This window comes from Erinaceus europaeus, chromosome 11 (assembly GCF_950295315.1).
Source record: "Erinaceus europaeus chromosome 11, mEriEur2.1, whole genome shotgun sequence".
Lineage (NCBI taxonomy): Eukaryota > Metazoa > Chordata > Mammalia > Eulipotyphla > Erinaceidae > Erinaceus > Erinaceus europaeus.
In genome coordinates, this window is record NC_080172.1 from 80731132 (window position 1) to 80758710 (window position 27579).

Genomic DNA, 27579 nt, shown 5'->3' on the forward strand with positions numbered 1-27579 from the left:
ACATTGTATTGCAGTAGTTATAAAAAATGCATTTCATTATCTTACAGTTGCTATGAAATATTCACAAAAGACTTAAGAAGAGACTAGTGACAAAAAGGGCTTTCTTGGAGAAATTTTATCCTCAATTACTCCTTTTTCCTCCAGGCCCTCTAGAATAGAAATATGGGTAGGAACTGGGGTTACTGATACAACTAATACTTACAATTTCAACAATACTGAAAACAAAACCACAATCAGCCCATCAACAAAACTCTATCTACTTTGCCTTGTTACAATTTTAAAGCTTTTGCTAAATTTCAAAAGGACACATCTATAAATTAAGATATCTGCCTTTGCAGTTCAAGATATTTGCCTTTGCAACTTCAACTGTTTTTGACTTCAAACGCCTATAAAATGCCTACCAACAGAATTTCTTTTAAGTAGTGGCCAGAGTGTCATTTGATTTGTGCCTCTGAATTAAGAGGAAAGGTTTTTAAATTATGTCCACACAGGACATAGCAGATTGTCTTAAAGTGCCCTGAAAAACCACAATTCTTTTTAACTCTTACTATCATCACTATTGCTCTGTTTCCAAAAGATTCAAACAGGGTTCCAGAAATCTTGTAATGTTCTGTTACTCCCGGAATATTGGATTATTGGGCATTTCCTACACTCAGAAGCAAAAAAGGTCAGCCAATCTTATTCATATGGATCCAATGACTCAACTCAGATCTCCCTGACAGGTGTGTGTGTGTGTGTGTGTGTGTGTGTGTGTGTGCGTGCACACGCGCGCACATGTGTCTGCAGGTTCATCTGAAGCACTTGTTTCCAGAGGTTTTCAAATCGAGTGGGAGTGGGAGTAGCAGTGGAGTGGTGTGTGTGTGTGTGTGTGTGTGTGTGTGTGTGTGTGTGTGTGTGTGTTTGGGGGTGGGGTGGGGAGATGGGTCTCTGTTAGCAACTATACAAATTCAGGGCCATTACTACTATTGCAGATCAAAACAACTCAGATCCGAGAGACCCCATAGACAGACACTGTATATTCCCAATGATGGAGGCCTGCCCAATGCCTGCGCGGTGGGAGAGGGTCCTGAAGACCCGGGAGGCCAGTTCTCGCGGACTGGTCTTGGGATCAACGTCTCCTTTGGCGAAGTGAAGAGCACAGGCCTCCAGGCCCAGGCGCCATCGCCCGGAGGACAGCCGCCCTGGGCCCCGGGGTTCCGCGACTTTTCTCAGAAGCCCCGCAGCGGGGCCAGAGCACCGAGCTAGCCAGCCACGGGGACACCAGTTTCCGCAGCTACCGCCCCTCCAGTGCTGGCTCGGACTTGGGCCTCGTGCTGGAGCGGAAACTCTTAACCTCACCCTGGCTCTCTGATGGAGGAAAGACAGCAGGAACCAAAGAGTTGGCAGCGAGAGCCGAGCCACTGCCTCTCCCTGCTCGGTCGGCCTGTGCTCTGCAGCCCCAGCTGTGCGAGGCGCGGGGGCCAGGGCGCGGGGACTCGCCGCCCTCCCCACAGACCCAGCCGGGCGCTCTCGGCTCCTCCAGGGTCCCGACCCGCAACCTCGCCGCTCCCCGTAAGGGCCGGGCGAGGAAGGCTCTCCTGGGCCGGAGGCCAGGGCGGGACAGCACCGCGGGACCCCGGAGCCCCCAGTAAGGCGGAGACTTGGACCCTGCTTCTGAAAACGCTAGTCTCCTCCAGGATTTGTCAAGTCCAAAGCAGCTTCGGGAAGGCTTCGCGGGCTGTCGGGGGGAAACCCACTATGTGGCTCACCCCTGCTGGTCACTCTCAAGTCTTCGCCTTGCAGCTTCTCCCACTCCTGAGCCCCCGCCCTCTCCGGGTCCCGGGCCGCGCGGGCAGAGCCCGCCAAAGGAGGAGCGCGGTTTTAGGCAGAGCGAAGGAGCCCCCTGCTGGCCAGACGCCGCAGGAGCGGCTCCCGCTCCCACTTCCCTCTCCCCGGGGGCGCGGCCCCGCTGGCGGCCACTACTACTCTCCTGGGACCCTCTATGCTGGGGGGTTGTTTAAAGAAACCGAAAACATAACAACAACAACAACAACAACAACAACAAAAAAGAAAACAAATCATGCGCCCAAACCCACTCTCATCTCATCTATTGGTCAAAGGTAAGTGCGAGTCCACTGTCTTCCAATCCCCTTTCTGGCCCTCTGGCCCTCCTGGCCTGAGGTAAATGGCATACAAAGGGACCCCCCCCCCACCCCACTTCAAAAAAAAAAGGAAGGAAGAAAGAAAGAAAAATGCTTTTGAAAACACGGTTTGCAAGACACACACACACACACACACACACACACACACACACACACACACACACACACACACACACAACCAAACCCACACTTACCAGACCATTCCGGAAGAGGGTTACTGATGTGTATGTTTCTGGCAGTATTTCATTATCTATTGAAGGAAATGCTTATTAATATTTCAATTTGTAGGCACCAGTTACTTAATTCTGTGTGTTTTGAAAGGGTCGAAAGACTAGAGGAGTTCTGTTAAATTCTTCCTCCAGTACCTGGATTTGAGACCTACTTCCAGTCTGTAGTGCTAGCATGGGCTGAAAAGTTTTCAGCATTATAATGGAGTGTTAAGATATTCAACCATTTTGCGTGTGCGCTTGTATGTGTTTTCTCTGCCCCTCCCTTTTTTCACTACAGTACAGGAGAAGGGACTTGTTTTATTTATCTAGACAATTCATGATTTAGTTCTGTATGGCTTTTTGAAATTAGTTTAACCTTGAAATGCTATATACGTTGAGTGGTGTTTTTTTTTTTCCTTTCTGTGCTTAGGTAAAGGCTATTAGAAATAACAATGTTTCTTTGTATTCAGGCAACCTTGAGCTAAAGATTGACATAATACTGCATCTTATTGTGTCATTCAATAATGTCTCTTGTTTCTGTTTGTTTTCTTAGAGGAGTGAAAATAAAATAAAATAATAAATTTAGGGAAATAATAAATATTAGGTCTAGTAAGGTATCACTACTGTTAGCTTCTGCGTTCTTCACACACTATCCTGGGTACAGAAACCAAAGGATTTTGACTGTCCCCTAGTTTTGTTCCTAGTAGACAAGATCTAGAAAATTATATTTTAAACATTGTTTCTTTATTTATTAGTATTTGCAGGTGAGCAACAAAATGTTCATTTAATAAGGGAGGAATGTGGATGATATGGAGTGGGCTCTGATCTCTCTTTCATATCTACTAGTTCAGGAGATCTTAGTAGGTTGTAGAGTTAGAAGTCCCCTTGAAGATAATAACACCTATCATAATAAAAACCAACATGTACTGAGTGTTTACTCACTGCTAGGTTCTATACTGTGGTATTTAACTTCATTATTTCATTTAAGTCTCAGATCAGTCCTCTGGATTATTATACTGTTATAGTTGTTCAGTTTACAGAACCAGAAATTAAGGCTTGATTAAGATGACAACAGCTGGTAAGCAGAATAGCAAGAATCTGAAAGCAGGCAGTAGAAGAGCTGCTTTGAAAAAATCATGCATTAGTGTATTGAATTGAGATTAGTAGTATACTAGTATTTTAGGTCTTAGCCTTTACTAGAAAAATGAAAATATATATTTTTTCTAGAAAGAAAACATTTGATAAAAATGAAAGTATTTTCTCTGAAAAGTATTTGTTATCAATTCTCTATCCTGATTTTACAGGTAAGAAAATTACAAGACTGAATCAACTTAGCTGCCATACATAGTAAGGTGCTTAACCAGACCTTAAACTAGATTTTCTGGTTTCAAGTCCTGTAACCATCTTACATAACTACACTTGGTTCAGACACAGAAAGATCCTTGGTTTTTCTCAAAATGTTAAATTAACAGCTCAGATTCCATATTTCAGTGAGGAAGCTTTCTTTCACCTTAATTATGATACCTTTTTATACTGAAAGGATACAAATGTAGAAATAGTACTATTCTCAGTGATGAATCAAATGACATAAAAAATGGCAAAAGACTAAAATAACTACATTAGCTTTACTTGAAATGCAGTGAAAGTAGTTAAAAAGCTATCTAAAGGCCTGTGTTAGTACAATTTTAGTCTTCTCCGTCCCCTAGGACCCATCCTTCTCTGCCCCAGGAAAGTTATTCCACATTATATTTGTTAGCTTTTGTTCACAAAAGAGTTTAACACTCATGGTTTTTGAGCTTTTCATCTCCATTCATATATTTCGTCTTTACTCTGTGAATGGTTGCAGTGAAAATGTCAAAACCGATCTCTGAAGTTAATGGTAAAAGAAAATGTACAATATTAATTGGCAAAAGAGTTTTGACTGACATCCACATTTAAATGTATGCTTACAATGCACTGAAAATATTTGGTGTAGGACTCATCTCTTTTGTGTTGTAAAGTTAGCTCAGTTACAGAATGTACTTTATAAAGTGGATGTTGGGTTCTTTGGTTTTTAGTAGAACTTAAGCTACCAGAAAAAAGGCAGATGCACTGTCTTAAGTCATTGATTGGACTGTAGCCCATGTGTCTCCACTTTCTCAGTCATATCTGTGCAAATTATTTAGCCACATGGCCTCCTGTCATGTTGGGGATCTGCTATTTTTCTAAAGGTTTAATTTAGTTGAATGTGATTGTTAGTGTCAAGTAGGGAATTTCTTCCTCCCATCTCTCATTAAAACCTTAGTATCAATATCAGTTTGGCACTATTAGATTATATAATGAAACTTGCTTGTCTGTGTGAATTGGTACTATGTACACTTTAACAGATTTCTAGGCTTGAAGGACTTTAAAAAAATTATCTCATCTAGTACTTTTACTTTGCCAGTGGTTGAGTTGATGTCCGTCCAACAGGTAATATCTAATAACCTATCTAGTAAGAGATAGAATGAGAACTGGAACCCAAATTTTTCTGTATTCAGTGTCTCCCCACAGCATCCTATTTCTTTCTCATTTGTTTGTCTAAGATAAAAACCAGTCATTTAACAATTAATTGTTTTCATTAACTCAACAGTTTTTACAGGCAGTAAGAATTTAACAAAGGAAAAAAATTATAAAAACCTTGATATATTGAAACTTAATATTCTAGTGGAAGATAAAATCAAATAGCAGTTTTAAAAGTGGCTATAAAGGGCCAGCAAAATAATTCACTTGGATTGTGTGCTGCTTTGCCGTGGACAGGAACCAGATTTGAGTCCAACCCCTACCATGCTGGAGGAAACTGGTGCTGTGATCTCTTCCTGTCTCTCTTTCTATTTGTCATTACCAAAAATAAATGAATAAATAAATAAGTAAGTAAGTAAGTAAGTAAGTAAAAGATGAAGTAACTGTGAAGGCATTTTATAAAGTCTTTTTTAATGTAGTGAAGGGAATTTAACCTAGGGCCTCATGCATGCTAGGCATGCATTATACCACTGAGTCATTCTGCCTGCAATAGAGACATTGCATTAAAGGATACATTTTATGTGTGAGACTGTGCAAGGTAGATAAAATCATTCTAATATTCTTACACATTTTCTGTTAAAGAAATTTAAGGGAGCCATAAGTGATAAATGAAGTCAATGGTGGGAAATTTATAAATAGTTAAACAGAATAAATAGAATTAGCAGGAAATCCTGTTAGTTTCTTTTTATCTTTTTTATTAAGGAGTTAATGATTTGCAGTGCAGTAATTGACACATGGATACAACTTTATTATGTACCAGGACCCTAATGTTTTTCTCCACCCCATCCTCCTCTTCCCCCCTACCCCCAGAATCCTTTGCTTTGATGAACTACACCATGCCCAGTCCATGGTTTACCTTGTGTTCTTTGTCTTGTCCCTATTTATTAAGTCCCACTTAGAAGTGATATCTTTTGGTATTTGTCCATCTCTTTTTGGCTCATTTCACTAAACAAGATGTTTTGAGGTTCCAGGATGGTGCAAAGGAGATGTCTCACTTTTAATAGCTGAGTAATGTAAATATACGACAATTTTTTAGATACTCATCTGCTGTTGGACAAATTGTGTGTTGCACATAGGTATTCATAAATCTCTTCTAATAGGTGTTTTGTTTCTTTTTTGGATAAGGAAAATAAGTTGCTCTCATAGTGTAGGTCTAGTTCTAGTTCTGAGAAATCTTTAGACTGTTTTCTATAAGGGTTGGGCTAATTTACACTATCACCAGTACACCGGAATGTCCCCAATTACCTCATATCCTCCCCAGCACTGGTTATTACTATCCTTTCCAATGTATGACATTCTCTCCCAATGTATGACATTCTCACAGGTGTAAAGTGGTATCTTATTATTGTCTTTATTTGCATTGGTCTGTTAATCAGTGACTTTGAGCACCTGCTTACATGTCTGCTGCAATAGATAATCTTAACCATTTAGGGTTAAGATTGAGTCACTCATGGCTTAAGTATCATTTTTTCCGCATTGTATTTCTGTAATTTTTGGAATAAGTGTCTGTGAGAAAATGTGCACCTGTATAAGAGTTGGGATAAAGAAATAATATAGTATAGAGATAAATAGGAAATTACCCAGGGTAGCACTGGAGAATTAACTGAGGGTCTCACGCATATGCCATGTCCTTGAGTGTTCTCATTTGACCAATTTTTAGGACTTCTGTATATTTAGAAAAGAGAAGGGAAAGACTTGCAGAGAGAAGAGCGACACCAAAACACTGATCCACTATCCATGGAGTTTTCTTTGTTGTTGTCTTTGGTGCTCATAAGTGGTACTGGGAATCAAACTTAGACCTTACATACTTGGGGTATGCTTGTGTTGTCTCCTAGATCTCATAAAATGATGTGTTTTCAAATAGATATATTAGATTGTGTTAGCAGATAACTCAAGGGGCCAGGAGAGAAGCTTCAGGGACTACTATAATTAGTTTATGTGATTTACTCAATTATCCCCTTTTTAATTTTTAAATTTATTTATTTATTTTTTATTATTTTATTTTATTTATTTATTCCCTTTTGTTTCCCTTGTTGTTGTTTTTTTAAAGTTATTATTTTATTTATTTATTCCCTTTTGTTGCCCTTGTTGTTTTATTGTTGTAGTTATTATTGTTGTTGTCGTTGTTGGATAGGACAGAGAGAAATGGAGAGAGGAGGGGAAGACAGAGAGGAGGAGAGAAAGACACCTGCAGACCTGCTTCACCGCCTGTGAAGTGACTCCCCTGCAGGTGGGGAGCCGGGGTTTGAACCGGGATCCTTATGCCGGTCCTTGTGCTTTGCGCCACCTGCGCTTAACCCGCTGCGCTACAGCCCGACTCCCTATTTATTTATTTTAAAAAGGAGACATTAACAAAACCGTAGGATAGGAGGGGTACAACTCCACACAATTTCCACCACCAGATCTCTATATCCCATCCCCTCTCCTGATAGCTTTCCCATTCCCTATCCCTCTGGGAGTATGAACCCAAGGTCATTGTGGATTGCAGAAGGTGGAAGGTCTGGCTTCTGTAATTGCTTCCCCGCTGAACATGGGTGTTGACTGGTGGATCCATACTCCCAGCCTGCCTATCTCTTTCCCTAGTAGGGTGGGTTTCTGGGGAAGTAGAGCTCCAGGACACACTGGTGGGGTTGTCTGTCCAGGGAAATCTGGTCGGCATCCTGCTGGCATCTGGAACCTGGTGGCTGAAAAGAGAGTTAACATATAAAACCAAACAAATCTTTGAACAATCATGAACCTAAAGGCTGGAATAGTGCAGATGAAGTGTTGGGAGGTACTCACAGCAGACTATTGTGTACTTTTGCTTTCAGGTATATATTTTGCCCTAGTTTATGCATACATGTGAACATATGCTCTATCTCAGGGGACCTGGTCTATATCTGGGTTTTGGGATTTTGTTAGGAAGTGAATCACCTGGAATGGAATTAGAGAATACTATGAAAGGAATGGTCTCACCTGAGTAATGAAGCTGAAGGGTTGTCTTTGCACACGTGAAGTCTCTGGATACAGTCTGAAGTGAAGCATGCTAGGGTGTCACTCGTTGTGTTGATTAGGTTGTGATCGGTGGATGCAATATTATTTTATATGAATTGAGAGAAGCATGCAGGAAAGTGCACCCCACCCTAAGGTTCTAGGACTGGGGGAAATATAGGCTCTATAGTGGAAATGTGAGGTTCCTGCTGTCTTAGGGTTCAAGAAGACAATTGTTATCCTCACATTATTTGGTAATTGGGTTAACTTTGAAAAGTCCCTTTGTTAGGGTTTGCTGTATAATACCCAGCATCTTGTATATAGCTGTGCCACAGGTTGCTTCTGTTCTCCCTGGTCTAGGCTTTTGAGAGAGTCAACATATCAAAGACTCAGCCTATGTATTAAAAAGACTCAGTCTGTTTTAAAAAGTTTGAGACATACAATCAATTTTTCCCCTCTCATATTAATTAAATAGTGATTTATATGACTACAATTTAATAGGAGTGTACATAAACACCATTCCCACCATTCCCACCACCAAAAGACTGTGTCCCATCCCATCCACCCACCTCCACCAGCCTGCCACCCCAGGAAGCCAAATGTCTACCCTCCCCCTCGCCACAGGGTTTTTACTTTGGTGCCCTACTCTAGATTTAATCAGATCCTGCTTTTAATTTCCCTTTCTGTTCTTTCTCAACTTTTGTTGATGAGTGGGATCATCCCATACTCATCTTTATCTTTCTGACTTAGTTCACTTAACATAATTCCTTCTAGCTCCATCCAAGATGGATCAGAGAAGGTGAGTTCATTGTTCTTAGTAGCTGCATAGTATTCCATTGTGTATATGTACCACAGCTTTCTCAGCCACTCATCTGTTGTTGAGCACCTGGGTTGCTTCCAGGTTTTAGTTATTATGAATTGTGCTGCTATGAACATAGGTGTACACATACCTTTTTTGGTTGGGTGTTACGGAATCCTTGGGGTATATCCCCAGGAGAGGAATTACTGGGTTATATGGAAGGTCCATGTCTAGCCTTGTGAGAGTTCTCCAGACTGCTCTCCACAGAGGCTGGACCAATTTACATTCCCACCAGCAGTGCGGAAGGGTTCCTTTGTCCCCACAGCATCTCCAGCATTTGTTGCTGCTGTCCTTTTTGATGTATGCCATTCTCACAGGAGTGAGGTGGTATCTCAGTGTTGTCTTTATTTGCATTTCTCTGACAATCAGCGACCTGGAACAGTTTTTCACGTTTGTTAGCCTTTTGGATCTCCTCTGACGTGAATGTTTTGTTCATATCATCTTCCCGTTTTTGGATGGGAAGTTTTGGTGCTAAGTTTGCTGAGCTCTTTTTATACTTTTGGTGCTAAGTTTGCTGAGCTCTTTTTATATTTTTGTGATTAGTCTCTTGTCTGATGTATGGCATGTGAAGATCTTCTCCCATTCTGTGAGGGGTCTCTTTGTGTGATAGTTTCTTTGGCTCTGCAGCTTTTCAATTTGATGTAGTCCCATTGGTTTGTTTCTGCTTTAGTTTTCCTTGCAATTGGGTTTGTTTCATCAAAGATGTCCTTGAGGTTTAGGTGGGAAAGTGTTCCACTAATGTTTTCCTCTAAGTATTTGATAGTTTCTGGTCTAGCCTCCAGGTCCTTGATCCATTTGGAGTTGAATTTTGTTTCTGGTGAGATAGGGTGGTTCAATTTCATTCTTCTGCATGTTTCAACCTAGTTTTCCCTGTGCCATTTATTGAAGAGAGCCTCCTTCTTCCATTTAATATTTTGGCCCCCCTTATCAAAGATTAGATGTCCATAGGTGTAATTTCCCCCTTTTTAGAATACAATGAATAAACACCTCTTCCCATCCCTTTCCCATGAAATTATCTGAGAGGGAAGATGTGAAGCATTCAGTCATGTAAAATTCTTCATCTCTTTATCCTGAAACGCATCAAAACCACTATTTTTCAGAAAGTAGAATGGTTTGAAACAAAACATACACAGAATACTACACTGAAAACTACCAAATGATACAGCAACATGTAAAATTCCCCCCCAACTACTTCTCCCACAAAAATTTCAGCCTGTTAGTTTGACAATAAGGATCAATGACCAATAATCCTTTATCCACGTTTACCACCTGTGAGGGATATATATATATCTCAGAGTTTTACAGTATAAAAATAAGCTCCATCTTGATAAATATTCAGAGTAGAACATTTACTTAGTTGGGAAAAAGTGGTAGAAGTGGAGAGAGGAGAGTTATCTGATAACAAAAGGGGAGTGGGAAATACATCTGCCCACTGAAGTTTCTTTTTTTTTGCCTCCAGGTTTGTTGCTGGGGCTTGGTGCCTGCACTAGGAATACACTGCTCCTGGAGACCATTCCCCCTCCCCACTTTTTGCTGCCCTTGTTTATTGTTGTTGTTATTATTGTTGTCATTGATGTCATTGTTGTTGGATAGGACAGAGAGAGGAAGGGAAGACAGAGAGGAGGAGAGAAAGACAGACATCTGCAGACCTGCTTCACCCCTTGTGAAGCGACCCTCCTGCAGGTGGGGAGCCGGGGGGCTTGAACTGGGATCCTTAAACTGGTTTTTGCACTTTGCGCCACCTGCACTTAATAGGCTGCGCTACTGCCTGACCCCCTGAAGCTTCTTTTGTTCTCTGTTCTGCCAACTTAATTTGGATTTTGTTAGTTTCTGTAAACAATAGTAATATTATAATATAGTTAATAGTTTAGTATATTAGATAAAAATAATAGTATAATACAGTAGCTACAGATTTCAGCCTTCTGTATGTCAGTCATGATAGTGGGATTGATTGAAATAAACTATTGGATGACTGTTCTGTAATAGAAGTCACTCAGATTCAATGCTCTATATTTCGAATTGTTGGATGAATTCTTGTAAAACTTCTTCTTCATGTTGCTTGGATAGATATATTGGCAACAGCCAAGGAAATTAGGAAGTTTGATCTTCAGGAGGGACACTGCTGATCTTTTTTCTACCTCCATGCATAACCAAAACTAATTATAAGTAAATAATGTGTTGGATTCAAACAATTATAGTTGAATTGCTACCTCTAAGGCCCTATTGCTGAGGTGAGAATTTCTAAGTAGTCTGAACCTCCTTCAACTCTTCTTGTCCACAGTTCTGTAGAGAAGCAATAACATATTCCCTCTCCATGTTTACTGAAAAATAGTAGCAAATTTCTCTCTCCTTTTAAAGATTAATTTAGTAGTAAATCTTAAAGGGAAGCATGACACTTGAGATTATTATGCTGTGGTTTGCAATATGAGGAATTTAGGAAACAATTATTTTGTGATATGACTAAGGTTAACCTTCAGAAATTGGAAAAGATCTTTGTGAATCACACTGCTTTTTGGAACCAACCTGTTGAATGACAGAAAGGAAAAAGAAATGAAGAGAAGAAAGAAGGTGGGAAGGAAGGAAAAACAGGATGTGAAGTAGAGTGGGAGCAAGGAGAAAGTAAAAATGACATCTGAGGCTTGTGTTGAGTGACAAGAGATACTTTTAGTAACCTGGTTTATTTGTTTTGTCCTAGGTATATTATAATATAATTTGTATATCTTTAAATCCACAATTAGCTAAGCATTAACTCTAGGAGTAAACTGTTTATAGAAAATAAAGCCATTTATATTTGAAAACAAACGGAAAAATAATTATTTTCCCCCAAATGTGTACCTTTTTAATTGATCAAAAGCATCCAAGAAATCCTACTGGCAATTTGAACACTCTGTAGGTGTTGTTGCTACTCTAAATTTGTCTGCAAGAGGAATTGTAAATGGTATTTACCTTTTAATTAAACAAAGCACCTTGCAAATTAAACACATGTTCTTGCACATCAAAATTTAGTTAACATCCTCTTCATTGTTCATCCTGCTGACACTCTGACAGCATCATGAGTCCACACACAATATAGAATCATGCTGTTTCCTCCTCCCCTGCACTTTGTATTCCTCGGAGTAGATGATATCACATGCTAGAGTACACTCTATAACTGACTTCTAATAACTGAGCAGCTTTTCCCATTTAATATACTTAATATTGTGTAAAATACAGGGACTGCATTGGTGTGTCCAGAGCCTGGTAAGCTTTGGACACTGATCTGACACATGTCTTATAATCTTACTCTGGAAATTGACAGTGAATGACAGAATACCTTAGAGGAATATAAGAAGCTGATAAAGGCAGGAGCACTGCACATGAATACCGAGTTTGGTTTTTAATAGCTACATACTTTTTTACATGCATACCAGTAATTTGACATTTATAATTCACTGTAGAGCTGAATTTTTGTCATTTTCTTACTGTCAAGTCCTCCACATTTTGAAATAAATGTCCTTTCTAATTATTATATGAATTTGAACTTCAACATTCAATTTTTCCCCTGTCCCTTATAATGGAGTACTACATTTGGCTGAAGTCTGATTTGTAAGACCATTTAGGAAATATGATCATTTCACATGTAGTCTCACAAACTATACATAGAAACCCCTTTCTAGATTGTGTGCTGCCTTACTTGTGAAAGTACAATTTAAAGCTCATCCATCAGTACTATTTCCAAGAAAATAAGGTTATTAATGGCAGAGTGAAACTGAGATAATTAGGATAAAGTCTTAATGGAACAAAAGTCAGAGAAAGGTTTTCCAATAAAGCAAAACTATAGTTAACAACTGTCACTCACTTGTACTGGTGCTCATTAATCTCTTTTATTTCTGTTTATTTGTGGTCTCTATAATTGAAACAAAGTCATTTGCTTAGTATATTGCCAAAGGAGAAATCCTTTCTACTTTTCAAAGAGACATTTCAGAATAATAAATAAAATCCAGGGTGAGATGAGGTCTTCCTTTGGGAAGGTGACACCTCTAAGATTTTTCTTTTTTAAAGTTGAAGAATTATTTTTATTGTCAGTGTTTAGTTTTGAAGTTCAGGTAAATGCATATTGAGAAGATGCTACTTTATGTAATGTGAGCAGTTACTTTAAGGTACAGAAATGATTGGTTTGGATATGAGCAAGAGAGGATATAGCCCCTTAGTGTCATAAAAAGCCTCAGCTCAAGGAATAAAATGCCATCTTACTTTGTCTTAAGCAAATTAAAAAAAAAGTAAATACTAACAATTCAATTAGCAAAGACAGAACTTTATATTTTATGTATGTATTTATAAAATATTTATATGAAGCTTGTTTATTGCTTAAAATAACTCTGCACATATAAGATAATATGCTCTTGAATGCAAGGTAATGAATAAAATGTGAATGCTGAATACACTTGTATAAGATTTAATAATAACCAAATTCATTTTCCTACATTGAGATAAAACTAAAGGCTAGAAACTTTGACTAGTGACAGTGACCATGTTTTAAAATTTTATTTACTTGTGTGCAAGTATAGCTACTATGATCTTGTCTGAACCTCCCACAATTTATTTGGATACAATTTTCTAGCTATAAAGATAATGTATGGAAGCATCAAGTTTAAGAACTATTGACTGGAGCTTTTGTTGTTGTGCCTGAATGACAGATGTAGATTTTTCATTTGAAAAACAAAATTCTTTTTCTTAGGTTTGATACTGACCCTTGCACCATTTGTTTTCCACTAAGCTTATGAACAATTAAGTGTTGGTTTAATCCTTCACAGAACTATCACATATACAATAATTTTTATGAGTGATATGTGAGGCTTCCTTCTTATAGACTGATTTTTATAATGTATTCAACAGTGTGGTCCAGTGATGATTTATGGATCAGTCTTTTAAAAGATCAATGAGAAATTGCAAAAAATAGCCACCACTTTTGTGAATGCTAGCAAAATGACCAATGTTTCTTGAGTTGTGCTGAGTATACAACACAGCTTAATCCATTGTATCTTTTTTTCTTTTCTTTTCTCTCCCTTTCTTTTCTTGCCTCCAGGGTTATCACTGGGGCTTGGTGCCTACACTACAAATCCACTGCTCCTGGAGGCCATTTTTTCCCATTTTGTTGCTCTTGTTATTATTGCTGTTGTTGTTGTTTTTGGATAGGACAGAGAGAAATTGAGAGAGGAGAAAGACAGAGAGGGGGAAAGAAACCTGCAGTCCTGTTTCACGTTTGTGAAGCGACCTCCCTGCAGGTAGGGAGCCCTGGGCTTGAACCAGGTTCCTTACATGGGTTCTTGCGCTTTGTGCCATTTACGCTTAACCCAGTGAGTTACGACCTGCTCCCCCAAACCCATTGTATCTTATAGCATATATATATATATATATATATATATATATATATATATATATATATATATATATATGTATATATATATATATACATATATATATATTTTCCTGAATATACTGCAACTTTTGGAGATGAATACCTTGTTCACAGTCAGCCATCTTCAAAAAAATGCATCCTGGTGTCAGACCAAGTTCTGAGTTACAAGACAAGGTTCTAATCAACAATACTATAGGGCTCCTCATTTATTGATCACTTATCATATACCAAGCGTTGTATTGTAATTTATAGGCTGTAAGATGAGACTTCTTTAGCACTAGATCTAAACCATCAACCCAAAACAACACTTTTGACTAAAAAGAAACTTCTGAATTTAAATGTGGAGTTGGAAGGTGGGTGTTGATAATGTTATTGTAACCAAAAATTGCATTGTGACCAGTATGTCTTCAGTGTCTTTTCCTCTCTACCTATATATTTATCCTTAAATCTGATTCTAGACCCTATGAAAAAATCTCAGGAAAGTTACTCATGCAAGGCAACATTTCAATATAACTAGGGGAATTTTGTAAGTGGGGTAGAAGTCAAACTCTAAAAAAAAAAAAAAAGAAAATTAAAACTATTGAGCATTCATTCTCTCATTTATCCACTCATTGTAGGATAGGCATGTGAGATAAAAATCATAAGACTGGGGGTCGGGCGGTGGCGCAGTGGGTTAAGCGCATGTGGCGCAAAGCGCAGGGACCGGCATAAGGATCCTGGTTCGAGCCCCCGGCTCCCCACCTGCAGGGGAGTCGCTTCACAGGCGGTGAAGCAGGTCTGCAGGTGTCTATCTTTGTCTTCCCCTCCTCTCTCCATTTCTCTCTGTCCTATCCAACAACGAACAACATCAAAAATGGCAATAATAATAACCACAAGGAGGCTACAACAACAAGGGCAGCAAAAAGGGGGGAAAAATGGCCTCCAGGAGCAGTAGATTCATGGTGCAGGCACTGAGACCAGCAATAACCCTGGAGGGGAAAAAAAATCATAAGACTGTCTAGAAATCATATAGTTCAAAGTTGGGAAACTGGATACCTTCCAGATAAGGCCTAGTGTTTTTTTTCCCTCCAGTCTACTTTATTTAGAAAAATTGAATCTGATTGTTTTTATGTAGAGTATATATTGTGATCATATACCATAGTCCTTCACTGCTATTACTACATTCTCATTCCTTTTTATCCGACACATTCTTTACATAGTCCAACAATCATTTTGAGAATATGACCACAGATAGTAAAAGTGTGGAATTTTCCCGAGAACGCCAAGTCCAAATATGTTCAATATTATCTCAGTAGTATCACTCCCCCCACAATAGCTAGGACAGTGGTTGACATATAGAAGACTCAGTGTTGAATGAATGTGTCAATCAATGAACAAATTAATGTGACAGAATTGAGACTGGAACTTGAATGCCTCCACCCTACCCTAATTCCCATCCAGGTTTATGTGTTTTATCACTTTATTTTAAGGATTAGTTGTGCAATCTGGTTTTAATTTGTGTGTGTGCGCGCGCATGCATGCGTGTGTGTGTGTGTGTGTGTGTGTGTGTGTGTGTGTGTGTGTAGGAAATTTTGTTCTTTCAGTACTTGTTTTTTTTTCTCCCTTTTTCTTCCTAAATAAAATGAAACCTAAACTAAAAGCAATTCAACTAAAGGACATCCATTCAAAGGTTGGTTTCAAATTGAAATCACGTAAACACAACAACTAAATGTACAGTGCTTTCCAGAAGACCTAGGAAATCACATTTACTTCCAATAAAGTCATGATTATTGATGTAGCACACTATCTTTATCCTTCTAAATGAAAGGAACAAAGAAATATTAGACAAAATGAATATCTTGTCAGCCATTTCAAGCATGACTTAAGAGCCTGAAGAGGTCTTTGGACTAAGCTGATTTTATGCCCAAACATTCAGAAGAGAAAAATGAATAACTGAGCCATTTATCTATCTATGATTAATCTATGCTAAACCAACATTTTTCTATTCAGAAAATAACAAATTCTTTTATCTAGCATTCACTTTTCTAATAAGTGTGACACAGCTTTGGGTTGATTCTTCTATCATTGCTATCATGAGTCAGCCATGGGATGACTATTCAGTTGAATCTTTTTTGAGTTTTTTTTTTCCACTAGGGTTATCACAGGGGCTTGGTGCTTACAATATGAATCCATTGCTCTGGGTGGCCTTTTTAATTTTTTTTATTTGACAGGACAGAGAAAGATTGAGAGGGGAGGGGAGGTAGGGAGAGAGAAAGATAGACATCTGCAGACTTGCTTCACCTATCACAAAGCTTGCCCTCTGGAGGTGGGGAGCAGGGGCCTGAACCCAGGTCCTTGCACATGGTGATATGTGCACTCAACCAGGTGCACCACTGCCCAGCCCCCTCTTGAGGTGCTTTTTAGAGATAATTGTACTAAGAGGAAATTTATGACTTTTGATATGGAATGAAGGACAATTTTTGCATAATGGCAGAGGGATAAGTGATACAGTAGACATGTCAGTTGTATAATATAAAGGTAGTGCATGCTGCCCAAGGTTGAACTGAGACCAGGCATATAAAAATAGACTGCACCATCATCACCTTACCATTAGACTGCACTTCAGCACTCTTTACATTCTCTTTTCTTTTTCTTTTTCCTTCTTTTCTCTTTTTTTTTCTTTTCTTTCTTTCTTTCTTTCTTTCTTTCTTATTTTTTTGTTGTGGAACCAGAGACTCATAAATGTGTAATTTCACCACTTTGGTTTTTTTTTATTATTATTCAAACTGGGAAACAGAAAAAGACAGAGACAGAGAGTAAGACACCACAGCTCCATAGTTGCCTCCAGTGTCATTGTCCATATGGTGCCAGGACAGGAATCTGGGTTGCTTACTGTGACAATGAAAGCATCTTACCTGGTGACCTATATATCTGTCTCCAACACTCTTTATTTTTAATGACAAATTTCAAAAGCTTGAGCATATCAGCATATCAGGATCAGTCAAAGCTCACCATCCGACATCCTCCCTCCCTCCTTCCCCCTTCTCTTTCACTATATGTATATATCACATGTTTGTATCATCATCATCATCATAATCATCATCATCATCTCTCTCTCTATATATATATGTATATATATGATATATATTTGTTTTTCAGTATGTTCAGAAATATTTACTACCATACTGTGTACTCTGCATTTACTCTAGAATTTCTCCAACCTTGTTTCAGGTTTCTTTGCTTGCTATTATGTATGCTACCCTTTGTGTTTTGCCTGTTTTATAGCTATTATGTACATGCCTACATTACTTATATAACAGACATAAGGACTACCTCTTTGTTTCCTATATTATAATCAGTAAGTAGTACAAGCTAGTAGCTTAAATTGTAAACTTTATGAAGAAGCCAACTTGAAGGAATCGTGGTAAGTGAGATAAGCCAGAAAGTGAAGGATGAATATGGTATGATCTCATTCACAGGCAGAATTTAAGAAACAAGAGCAGAAAAGGGAAACATAAAGTAAAAATTGGGCTGGTTTGGTGTATTGCACCAAAGGAAAATACTTTGGAGAAGGAGGACAGGGAGATGGTGGGGTGAGGTGCATCTCTGAGGCTCTACTACATAATGATGGAGCTAATTTGGGAGTTATAGTGTTTTTTAGACACCTGTCTTGGTGAGATGAGAAATTGTACCTATGTGCCAACAACTGTACTGTAAAGTATTACCCTACTAATAAAAAATATCATTATATTATACAATATGTAGATTTCAGGTTTGTATCATTGAAAATTAACAGACATTTTATGTGCACATTTACTATATGTATCACTAAACATTTATTTATTTTAACACACACACACACACACCACTCCCTACAGCCATTTTTCCATTTTTTTCTTTCCATTTTGTCAGGACAGAGAGAAGAGGGGAAGGGAGATAGAGAGGGGGAGAGAAATCAAGACACCTGCAGACCTGTTTCACCATTCATGAAGTGTTTCTCCCTGCAGGTGGGGAGTGGGGACTCAAACCTGGGTCCTTGAGCATAGTCATATGTGTGCTAAACCTGATACACCATCTATATACTTCCATCATATATTATTAATAACTGCTTTCCGTGGCAGATTTTCAGTAACTATTGTGTCAATCAATTTACCAGCTGATTACACTGGACTGCTTGTGTTGCATGGAAAACAGTTTTTGGGCACGTAGCTCAGACTGTTGTATACCTAACTATCTAGAGGTCACAGATTCAGTCTCTGACACCAGTTTATGAAAGAGCTGAACTTCCCCAGCTATCAAAAAATATTTTAATGATATCAATCTGAATAAAATAAATGTGACAGTCTTAGAAGATGAGAATATTTTGGGGCCAGGTGGTGGCGCACCTGGTTGAGCACACACATTGCAGTGCACAAGGACCCAGGTTTGAGCCCCTGGTCCCCACCTGCAGGGGGAAAGCTTTGCAAGTGGTGAAGCAGTGCTGCAGGTGTCTCTATCTCTCTCCCTCTCTATCAACCCCTTCCCTCTTGATTTCTGGCTATCAAATAAAAATAAAGATAATAAAAATACTAGTTTTATTGAAATTTCCATAAACCAGTTTTTACAGGTAAAAATCTCTTTTAAATATAGGATCTTCCTTTATTTTTTACTTTTAGAATTGTTATTTGATCATAATTTCATATATTAATTGTATTTATTTGTTTCATTCTGCTTTGAGATCAAATTATCTCTGTTGTTTTGTCTATTTTCTGTATCCATCACATTTTCCCTGCTTTTTCCCCTCCATTTGCTTGTTTAATTACCATATCAACACACTTTCACTTCTATAATATTCTTCATGTTATATTTTTGTTGTTGAATCCATCTTCTTGAGCAACTTATAACTTAATTAATTTTAGTCTTTTTTTCAACTTTTTTTTTTTTTTTTTTTTTTACCAGATCACTGCTCAGCTCTGGCTTATGGTAGTGTAGGGGACTGAACCTGGAACTTTTGAGAGTCTCTTTGAATAACCATTATGCTATCTACCCCCGCTGATTTTTGTCTTTTTAAATATACCTTCCTGGGAGCTGGGTGGTGGCATACCTAATAGAGCATATGTGATACAGTGTTCAAGGTAGCTGAACATTGTTCCCAGCTGTAGGGGGAAAGCTTCACAAGTGGTGCAGGTATCTATCTTTCTCATCTCTCTTTATGTTCCCCTACCTTTTGATTTCTGCCTCTATTCAAAAATAAATAAATAAAATGTTTATTTATTTATTCATTCCCTTTTGTTGCCTTTTTTTTAATTGTTGTAGTTATTATTGTTGTTCTTGATGTTGTCGTTGTTGGATAGGACAGAGTGAAATGGAGAGAGGAGGGGAAGACAGAGAGGGGGAGAAAAAGACACCTGTAGACTTGCTTCACTGCTTGTGAAGCAGCTCCCCTGCAGGTGGGGAGCAGGGGCTCGAATCCGGATCCTTAAACTGGTACTTGTGCTTTGCGCCACGTGTGCTTAACCCGCTGTGCTACCACCGGATTCCCAATAAAATATTTAAAGAGTAAAATAAACAAAACCTTCTCTTAGGGTCAGCAACAAAGCTCACTTGGATAGTACATTTGCTTTATGAATACCACAGCATTGAAGAAACTGAGTTTTCTTTCTTCTTTTTTTAATATCGTCTCATTCACTCCGCTTCTCTGTGTATAGCTAAAGCAAAACAAACAGAAAGCAAACTTGCCTTTTGAGCCTGTCAGTTCTTGCTTTATATATTTTGTACTCTGTCCTGTAGTTTATAAATGCCTTTATAAATTTATGTTTAAAATTGATCAGCACATTCTTCTTAAAAAAAATCCTTTCATGTTTTATATGAGAGAGACTGAGACCACAATACCACTCCACCATTTGTTGTGGTCCCAAGGATCAGTCCTAGAGCCTCATGTATAAAGGTATTTGATCTTCTGTGTCATCTCCTGAGCTCTTTAACTTCTTGAGAAGGATAATTCAAAGTTCTCCTGCTTTATTGTAGTTTCATTAAAGAGAATATGAAGTGTTTTTCTTATTTTGCTGCCAGGGCATTGCACCCGTGTTGTTTCACTGGACTCTAATTTCCCTTTTCAATTTCATGTAAAGAGAGACAGAGAGGAAGAGACACAGGAAGGAGCTATCCAGAGTGATGCTCTATCATTTATGAAGCTACCCTTGTTTGTGTACCTTCCATGTAGTGCTGAGGGTTTGAACCCAGGTCCTCATGCAAAGTAAAGTGTGTGCTCTCCTGGGTGAACTATTTCCTGACCCTAAAATATTTTGATTAATATTTTTATTTCCCCTATATAGCCGTTTTGTATAAATGTTGTTAGACATTATCTTTAATTTTTTTTAAAGTATGCGATTTTCTTAGATCAGAAATAATGTTATACATAAAAAGAAGATATGTTCAGGTAATTTACTTCATTTCTTAGTTTCTTCTTTTTATATGGTGGCACTAAATTTATTTGATTGCATTTTTTTTTTTGCTTTTGAGGAGGTGGAAAATTGGATCTTCCAATTTTCTGATTCATCTTTGTTTGTATAGGCATTTTAATTTTCATCACTTGCTTCCTTCTTTTCTATCCCCTATATAGCTTTCAAGGGTCTCTCTGCAAGTTGACCTTTTCCTTTTGGAAGTGTGTTTTTCAAGAATAGTATTTCTGGTCTTATCTACGTTATAGGTTTTCTTTTGATTTCCCCCTGAGTAATAATCGGATGCACCAGATCTCAGACTTGTTTTTGTGTTTCTTCATCTTAGTATTCTTTTTCTGGGGTGATTTATCTGTGTTTTACACCTAGAAGCACATGACCCTTTCTCAGCTTTCCTGTACACATTCTCACTACTTGAAGTGAACTCAAAACCAGTCTCTGTTGCATTTGGGTATTTATTTACACATTTATACAGCACTAGAATTTGTAATTGTTTCCTGTGAACTTGTTATTCTGCAGGTTTTGGTTATGAGTAGTTTTACTTACTTTCTTTGTTGATCTATATGATTCTTAGTAAAGAATGTGAATAAATTAAAATTTCCTTGTTTGCATTCCTTGTCCTATAGGGATAAGAGTGCCTTTTGTGTTCTTCTGAAAGTTTTTAATGTTTAATTTATCATTACTTTTTTCTTTATTAAATTAAATTAATTAATTAAATTTATTTATTCCCTTTTGTTGCCCTTGCTGTTTTTTTTATTGTTGTAGTTATTATTGTTGTTGTTGTTGGATAGGACAGAGAGAAATGGAGAGAGGAGGTGAAGACAGAGAGGGGGAGAGAAAGACAGACACCTGCAGACCTGCTTCACCACTTGTGAAGCGACTCCCTGCAGGTGGGGAGCCAGGGCTTGAACCGGGATCCTTATGCCGGTCCTTGAGCTTTGCACCACCTGTGCTTAACCTGCTGTGCTACACAGCCCGACTCCCCATTACTTTTTTCTTAAAAAGGAGATATAGTTGGAAAAAGGAATAGAAAGTTGGATCAGGGATGAAAGTAGCTCCAAAATATGGGAAAAGTGTATAAATACTGTTAACTGTAAACCCTATCGGTTTGATCTGGGGCCTATATTCAGCATAGGAGCCTATGTAACCTCTGCATCCTTGTAGCTCACATTCTGTGGTCATGGCTAGGAACATTCCAGGCTGCACCAATTTCAAGACCCATCGTACTCGGGTGGTAGGCAGAGTATGCTATCCACTTCCCTTCAGAAAATGGAGCGCTCCCCACCCTTGTTGATCCACATTGAGGGCCAAGTCCTATAGGGACCCACAGAAGGGTCCATTATATTATTCCTGATGGAGATGATCAGTGACCATGGAGAGAGGGATCTGTTAGAGGTCTAGGGCCATCATAACTGTGTGGGAATCCCAGGACTCTCTGACTAGGGCCAAGGTGATGGGGTAGCCTGGTAGTGACTAAAGAGTCATCACTAAAGTATGCCAGTCTCTTGCCTTTATTCAGCTTTTGTAGTCCTTACTTTGACAAGGTTAGCTTTGGAGTGATTGAGAGACATGCAACAGAAGGTAGGTGAGGAGGGTATATAGGTCTAAGTAGAAACTATTTGATTAGGTACTTTATGGTGTCCTTTTTCCAACTATGACACCATCACCCCAGACAATAACTTAGGCCACCTGCATATTAGATGTCAGGCACAGGCAAAAAACTAGTGGGGTCATGGGCCACTTGGAATATACATAAAATAGACCTAGTAGCTTTTTCCAAAATGGAGATGCTAAATCTTCATCTGCAATATTCCAGCCTTTAGGTTCATGTTTAGTCAACAATTTGTTCTGCTTTATATCTTAACTCTTTTTCAGTCACCAGGTTCCAGATGCTACACGATGCCAACCAGACTTCCCTGGGCAGATGACCTCACCAATGTGTCCTGGAGCCCCACCTCCCCAGAGTCCTGCCCCACTAGGGAAAGAAAGAGACAGGCTGGGAGTATGGATCGACCTGTCAGTGCCCATGTTCAGTGGGGAAGCAATTACAGAAGCCAGACCTTCCACCTTCTGCATCCCATAAGGACCCTGGGTCCATGCTTCCAGAGGGTTAAAGAATAGGAAAGTTATTAGGGTAGGGGATAGGATATGGATTTCTGGTCATGGGAGTTGTGTGGCATTTTATCCCTCTTATCCTATGGTCTTGTTAGTGTTTCCATTTTATAAATAAAAGTTAAAAAAAAGAAAAAAAGAGATGTTAAAGAGATAGGTGTGGGGGCTCACTTCTAGGCTCTCAATTCTATTCCACTGGTCAGTGTGTCTATTCATGTTCCAGTACCAAGCAGTTTTGATGACAACAGCCCTATATTCAGTTTAGGATCTGGGAGTGTGATGCCTCCAGTTCTGTTCTTTCTTCTCAAGATTATTTTGGCAATTATAGGTCTTCTCTGGTTCCAGATAAACATTTGTAGCATTTGTTCTATTCTCCTAAAAAATGTGTTTGGGATCTTGATGGGGATAGCATTAAATTTGTAGATGGCTCTGGGTAGTATATTCATTTTGATGATGTTAATTCTTCCAACCCAGGATCAGGGTTTATCTTTCCACTTCTTTGTGTCTTTTTCAATTTCTTTGAGTAGTGACTCATAATTTTCTGTATACAAGTCTTTCACTTCTTTGGTTAGGTTCATTCCTAGATATTTTATTGTTTTTGTTGCTATAGTAAAAGGAATTGATTTCTGCATTTCATCTTCTTCTAACTTAGTGTTTGCATAGAGGAATGCCACTTTCTTTTGAATGTCAGTTTTGTAGTCTGACACCTTACTGTCTTGTCTGATGATTTTCAGAAGCTTCTTGCTGATTCCTTACGTTTTTCTATGTATACTATCGTGTCATCTGCAAATAGGGAGAGTTTGACTTCTTCTCTTCCAATCTGTATCCCTTTAATTTCTTGCTCCTGCCTGATTGCTATGGCAAGAACTTCCAGCACTATGTTGAATAGTAATGGTGATAGTGGGCAGCCCTGTCTAGTACCTGATCTGAGGGGAAATGCTTCCAGTTTTTCACCATTGAGTATGATGTTGGCTGTAGGTTTACTATATATAGACTCCACCATCTTGAGGTATTTTCCATTTATTCCCATTTTTTGTAGTGTTTTGATCATTAAGGGATGTTGTATTTTTGTCTTTTGTCAAAGGCTTTCTCTGCATCTATTGATATGTTCATGTAGCTTTTGGTCTTGCTTTTATTGATGTGATGGATCATGTGGATTGATTTATGCATATTAAAACAACCTTTCATCCCTGGGATAAACCCCACTTGATCATGATGAACAATCTTTTTAATATATTGTTGTATCCTGTTGGCTAGAATTTTGTTCAATATTTTGGCATCTATGGTCATCAGAGATATTGTCTGTAGTTTTCTTTTTTGGTTGTGTCCCTGTGTACTTTTGGTATCAGAGTGATGTTGGCTTCATAGAACCTGGAAGGGAGTATTCCAGTGTCTTCAATCTTCTGGAAGATTTTTAAAAGTAGAGGTATTAGTTCTTCTTTGAAGGTTTTGTAGAATTCATTTGTAAAACCATCTGGTCCAGGACTTTTATTCTTGGGAAGGTTTTTGATAACTATTTCAATTCCATCAGCTTTGATGGGCCTGTTCATGTTATCTACTTCCTCTTTACTTAGTTTTGGAAGTTAGTAGGTATCTAGGAAATCGTCCATTTCTTCCAGGTTCTCTAACTTGGTGGCATATAGTTGTTCATAGAAGCCTCACATATATGTTGAATTTCTGCAGTGTCTGTTGTGATACCTCCTCTTTCATTTACTATCCGATTTATTTGGGTCTTCTCCCTTTTTTGTTTTGTGATTCTGGCTAAAGGTTTGTTGATTTTGTTCACTCTTTCGAAGAACCAACATTTACTTTCGTTGATCTTCTGGATAGTTTCCTTATTTTCAATGTTATTGATTTCTGCCCTAACTTTTAGTTATTTCTGTCCTTCTGGTTGCTTTAGGGTTCCTTTGTTCTTCTTCTTCTAGATCTTTAAGATGTGCAATCAGGCTGTTTATTTGTGCTTTTTCTTGTTTCCTAATGTGTGCTTGTTTGACTATCAACTTCCCTCTCACTACTGCCTTAGCTGTGTCCCACATATTTTGATAGCTTGTGTCTTCATTTTCATTGAACTCTCGAAACATTTTGATTTCTTCTTTTATTTCCTCTTTGACCTAGTAGTTGTTAAGGAGTGTATTGTTGAATATCCAGATTTTGGGACTATTACTAATCTTTTGTTGATTTTTAAGTGTTAATTTAATTCCACTGTGGTCTGAGAAGATGCTTGGGATGATTTCAGTGCTCTTGAATTTGCTGATGCTGTCTTTGGTATATCCTTGAGAATGATCCATGTGGACTTGAGTAGAATGTGTATTCCAGTTTCTTGGGATGAATAACTCTGAAAATGTCCAATAGTTCTAGTTTATCTATCTCCTCATTTAGCTCCCTCATGTCTTTACTAATTTTCTGCCTGGATGATCAGTGAAGTTGAGATAGTGGGGTGTTGAAGTCCCCTACTATGACTGTGTTGCTGTGAATATATTGCTGTATCTCTTTCAGTAGAAGTTTGATGTATTTAGATGGCTTCTCATTGGGTGCATAGATGTTAATAATTGTTAAGTCCCCTTGGTTGACTGATCCTGTGATCATTAAGAAGTGTTTATCCCTATCTTTTTAAATTTTAAATTTTATTTATTTTAAAGTCTATTGTGTCAGATATGAGTATAGCTGTTCATGCTCTTTTTTTGTAGGTCCTTGGCTTGTATGATAGTTTTCCATCCTTTCACTTTTTTTTTTTCCTCCAGGGTTATTGCTGGGCTCGGTGCCTGCACCATGAATCCACCGCTCCTGGAGGCCATTTCCCCCCCTTTTTTTTGCCCTAGTTGTTGCAGCCTCGTTGCGGTTATTATTGTCATTGTTGACGTTGCTTTGTTGTTGGATAGGACAGAGAGAAATGGAGAGAGGAGCGGAAGACAGAGAGAGAGAGGGGAGAGAAAGATAGACACCTGCAGACCTGCTTCACCGCCCGTGAAGCGACTCCCCTGCAGGTGAGGAGCCGGGGGCTCGAACCGGGATCCTTACGCTGGTCCCTGCGCTCCATCCTTTCACTTTGGGTCTGTGTTTGCCTGGTTGAGTTAGGTGGATTCCTGTAGACAGAATATTGTTGGGTTGTGTTTTCTGATCCATCTTCCTACTCTGTGTCTTTTAATAGGTGAATTCAGGCCATTGACATTTATTGATATTGATGATTGAAGATATTTTAATGCCATTCTTGTAGATTTTTAGAGTGTTCTGATATATGGCCTATTTATGGCGGTCTGACTGTTTATAGGAGACCTTTCAGGACTTCTTTCAGGGTAGGCTTGGTGACACTTGATTCTTTCAACTGTTGCTTGTCTGAGAAGGCTTTTATGCCTCCATCTAGTCTGAATGACAGTCTAGCAGGATACAGTAATCTCAGTTGAAAGCCCTTCTCATTGAGCACTCAATAGATAGCTTGCCATTCTCTTCTGGCCTGTAGTGTTTGTGTGGAGAATTCTGCTACTAATCTTGTGGGCTTTCCTCTGTAGGTGACTTTTTGTTTTTGTCTTGCAGCCTTTAGGATCCTTTCTTTATCTTTATTCCTTTCCACTTTAAATATGATGTGTCTTGGTGTCTTTAAGTCTGGGATAATTCTGTTTGGGACCCTCTGGTCTTCCTGAACCTTTATGTCTCTGATATTGTCTAGACTAGAGAAATTCTCAGCTATTATGTCCTGAAGAATGCTTTCTTCCCCTCCCTCTCTTTCTTCCTCTGGTACGCCAATAATGCATATATTGCTTCTTTTGAAGTCATCCCATAGGTTGTCTGTTGTTGTTTTCAGAATCTCTTTCTCTCTTTTTGAGATCTCTTACTTCTTTTTTAGTTGTCTCTAATTCATCCTTGATCTTGCTAATTCAATCTTCAGCCTCATTGATTCTATTCTCTCTGCCCTCTACTGTTTTCTGTTTCATCTATTTTATTACCCTGTTCTTATACTGTTTTAGTTTGTTCACCTAGTTGTGTTCTTAGTCCAGCTATTTCAGCTTTCAGCTCTCTATTATCCTTGAGATAATTAGTGTTTTCTTTCAGAGTCTCAGTGGTTGCTTCTGCATTTCTGATGACAGTTCTTTCAAACTCTTTACTCACTCCTGTGATTATTTCCTTAACTAGTGTTTGGATGTTGACCTCATTATTTTGTGGCTCAACCTTTGAGGGTCTTTTAGCTGGACTCTTGTGGTGGTTCATTTCTCCAGTATCTATTCTTGTTGGCTTAACTATTTTATATAGTATGTTATGAGGTCCCTCTCTTAGTACTTTTCAAATTACTGATCACTCTTTCCTGGATTGACATTTGTCTAAGGAAGGTAATTAAAGAGTTCACAGTTGTATAAACTGACAGTTGTTTCAATATTTTTTTAACCCCTGAGTTGGAGCTCAGTGGCTTAAAAGCCTCTTTTGTTCTTTTTCTTCCCTGTAGGCTATGGGAGCCTGAGGGCTTCTCAACTACAAGTAGGCTTCTCCTTCTTTTGTTTTCATTAAGTTTTTTAAAAATAATTATTCATTTATTTTCCCTTTTGTTGCCATTGCTTTAATTTTTGTAGTTATAATTGTTGTTGTTATTGATGTCATCATTGTTGGAAAGGACAGAGAGAAATGGAGAGATGAGGGAAGACAGAGAGTGGGAGCTAACAACGGACCTGCAGACCTGCTTCACTGCCTGTGAAGTGACTACCCTGCAGTGGAGGGCCAGGGCTCAAACCAGTGTCCTTACTCCCTTTCTTGCACTTTGCACTACCTATTCTTAACCCACTCTGCTAATGCCCGACTCCCTACAAGTAGACCTCTTAGCTTAATCACTGACTCTTGACCAAGACATAAATCAGGGTGGGGCATAGTTAATCCAGTGGTTATGCAAAGAGACACAGCCCCACCACTAGGCCACCGAGGTATAGATCTCCTGAGTTTTTTTTGTCAG

The 27579-nt window shown here is 38.7% G+C and overlaps 1 protein-coding gene across 4 annotated transcripts in view; it reads left to right on the forward strand.

The window, feature by feature from the left end:
• Nucleotides 1-894: 894 nt before the first annotated feature.
• Nucleotides 895-27579, forward strand: part of LOC132541424 (uncharacterized) — a 260618-nt gene continuing 233933 nt past the window's right edge. For all 4 annotated transcript variants that reach the window (XR_009552619.1, XM_060202127.1, XM_060202125.1 and 1 more), the window contains exon 1: nucleotides 895-2099. Coding sequence is in view for 3 of the 4 variants with exons in the window: in XM_060202127.1 (XP_060058110.1) it covers nucleotides 1351-2099 (749 nt within the window). In the remaining variant the exon portion in view is untranslated. The remainder of the gene's footprint in view (nucleotides 2100-27579) is intronic.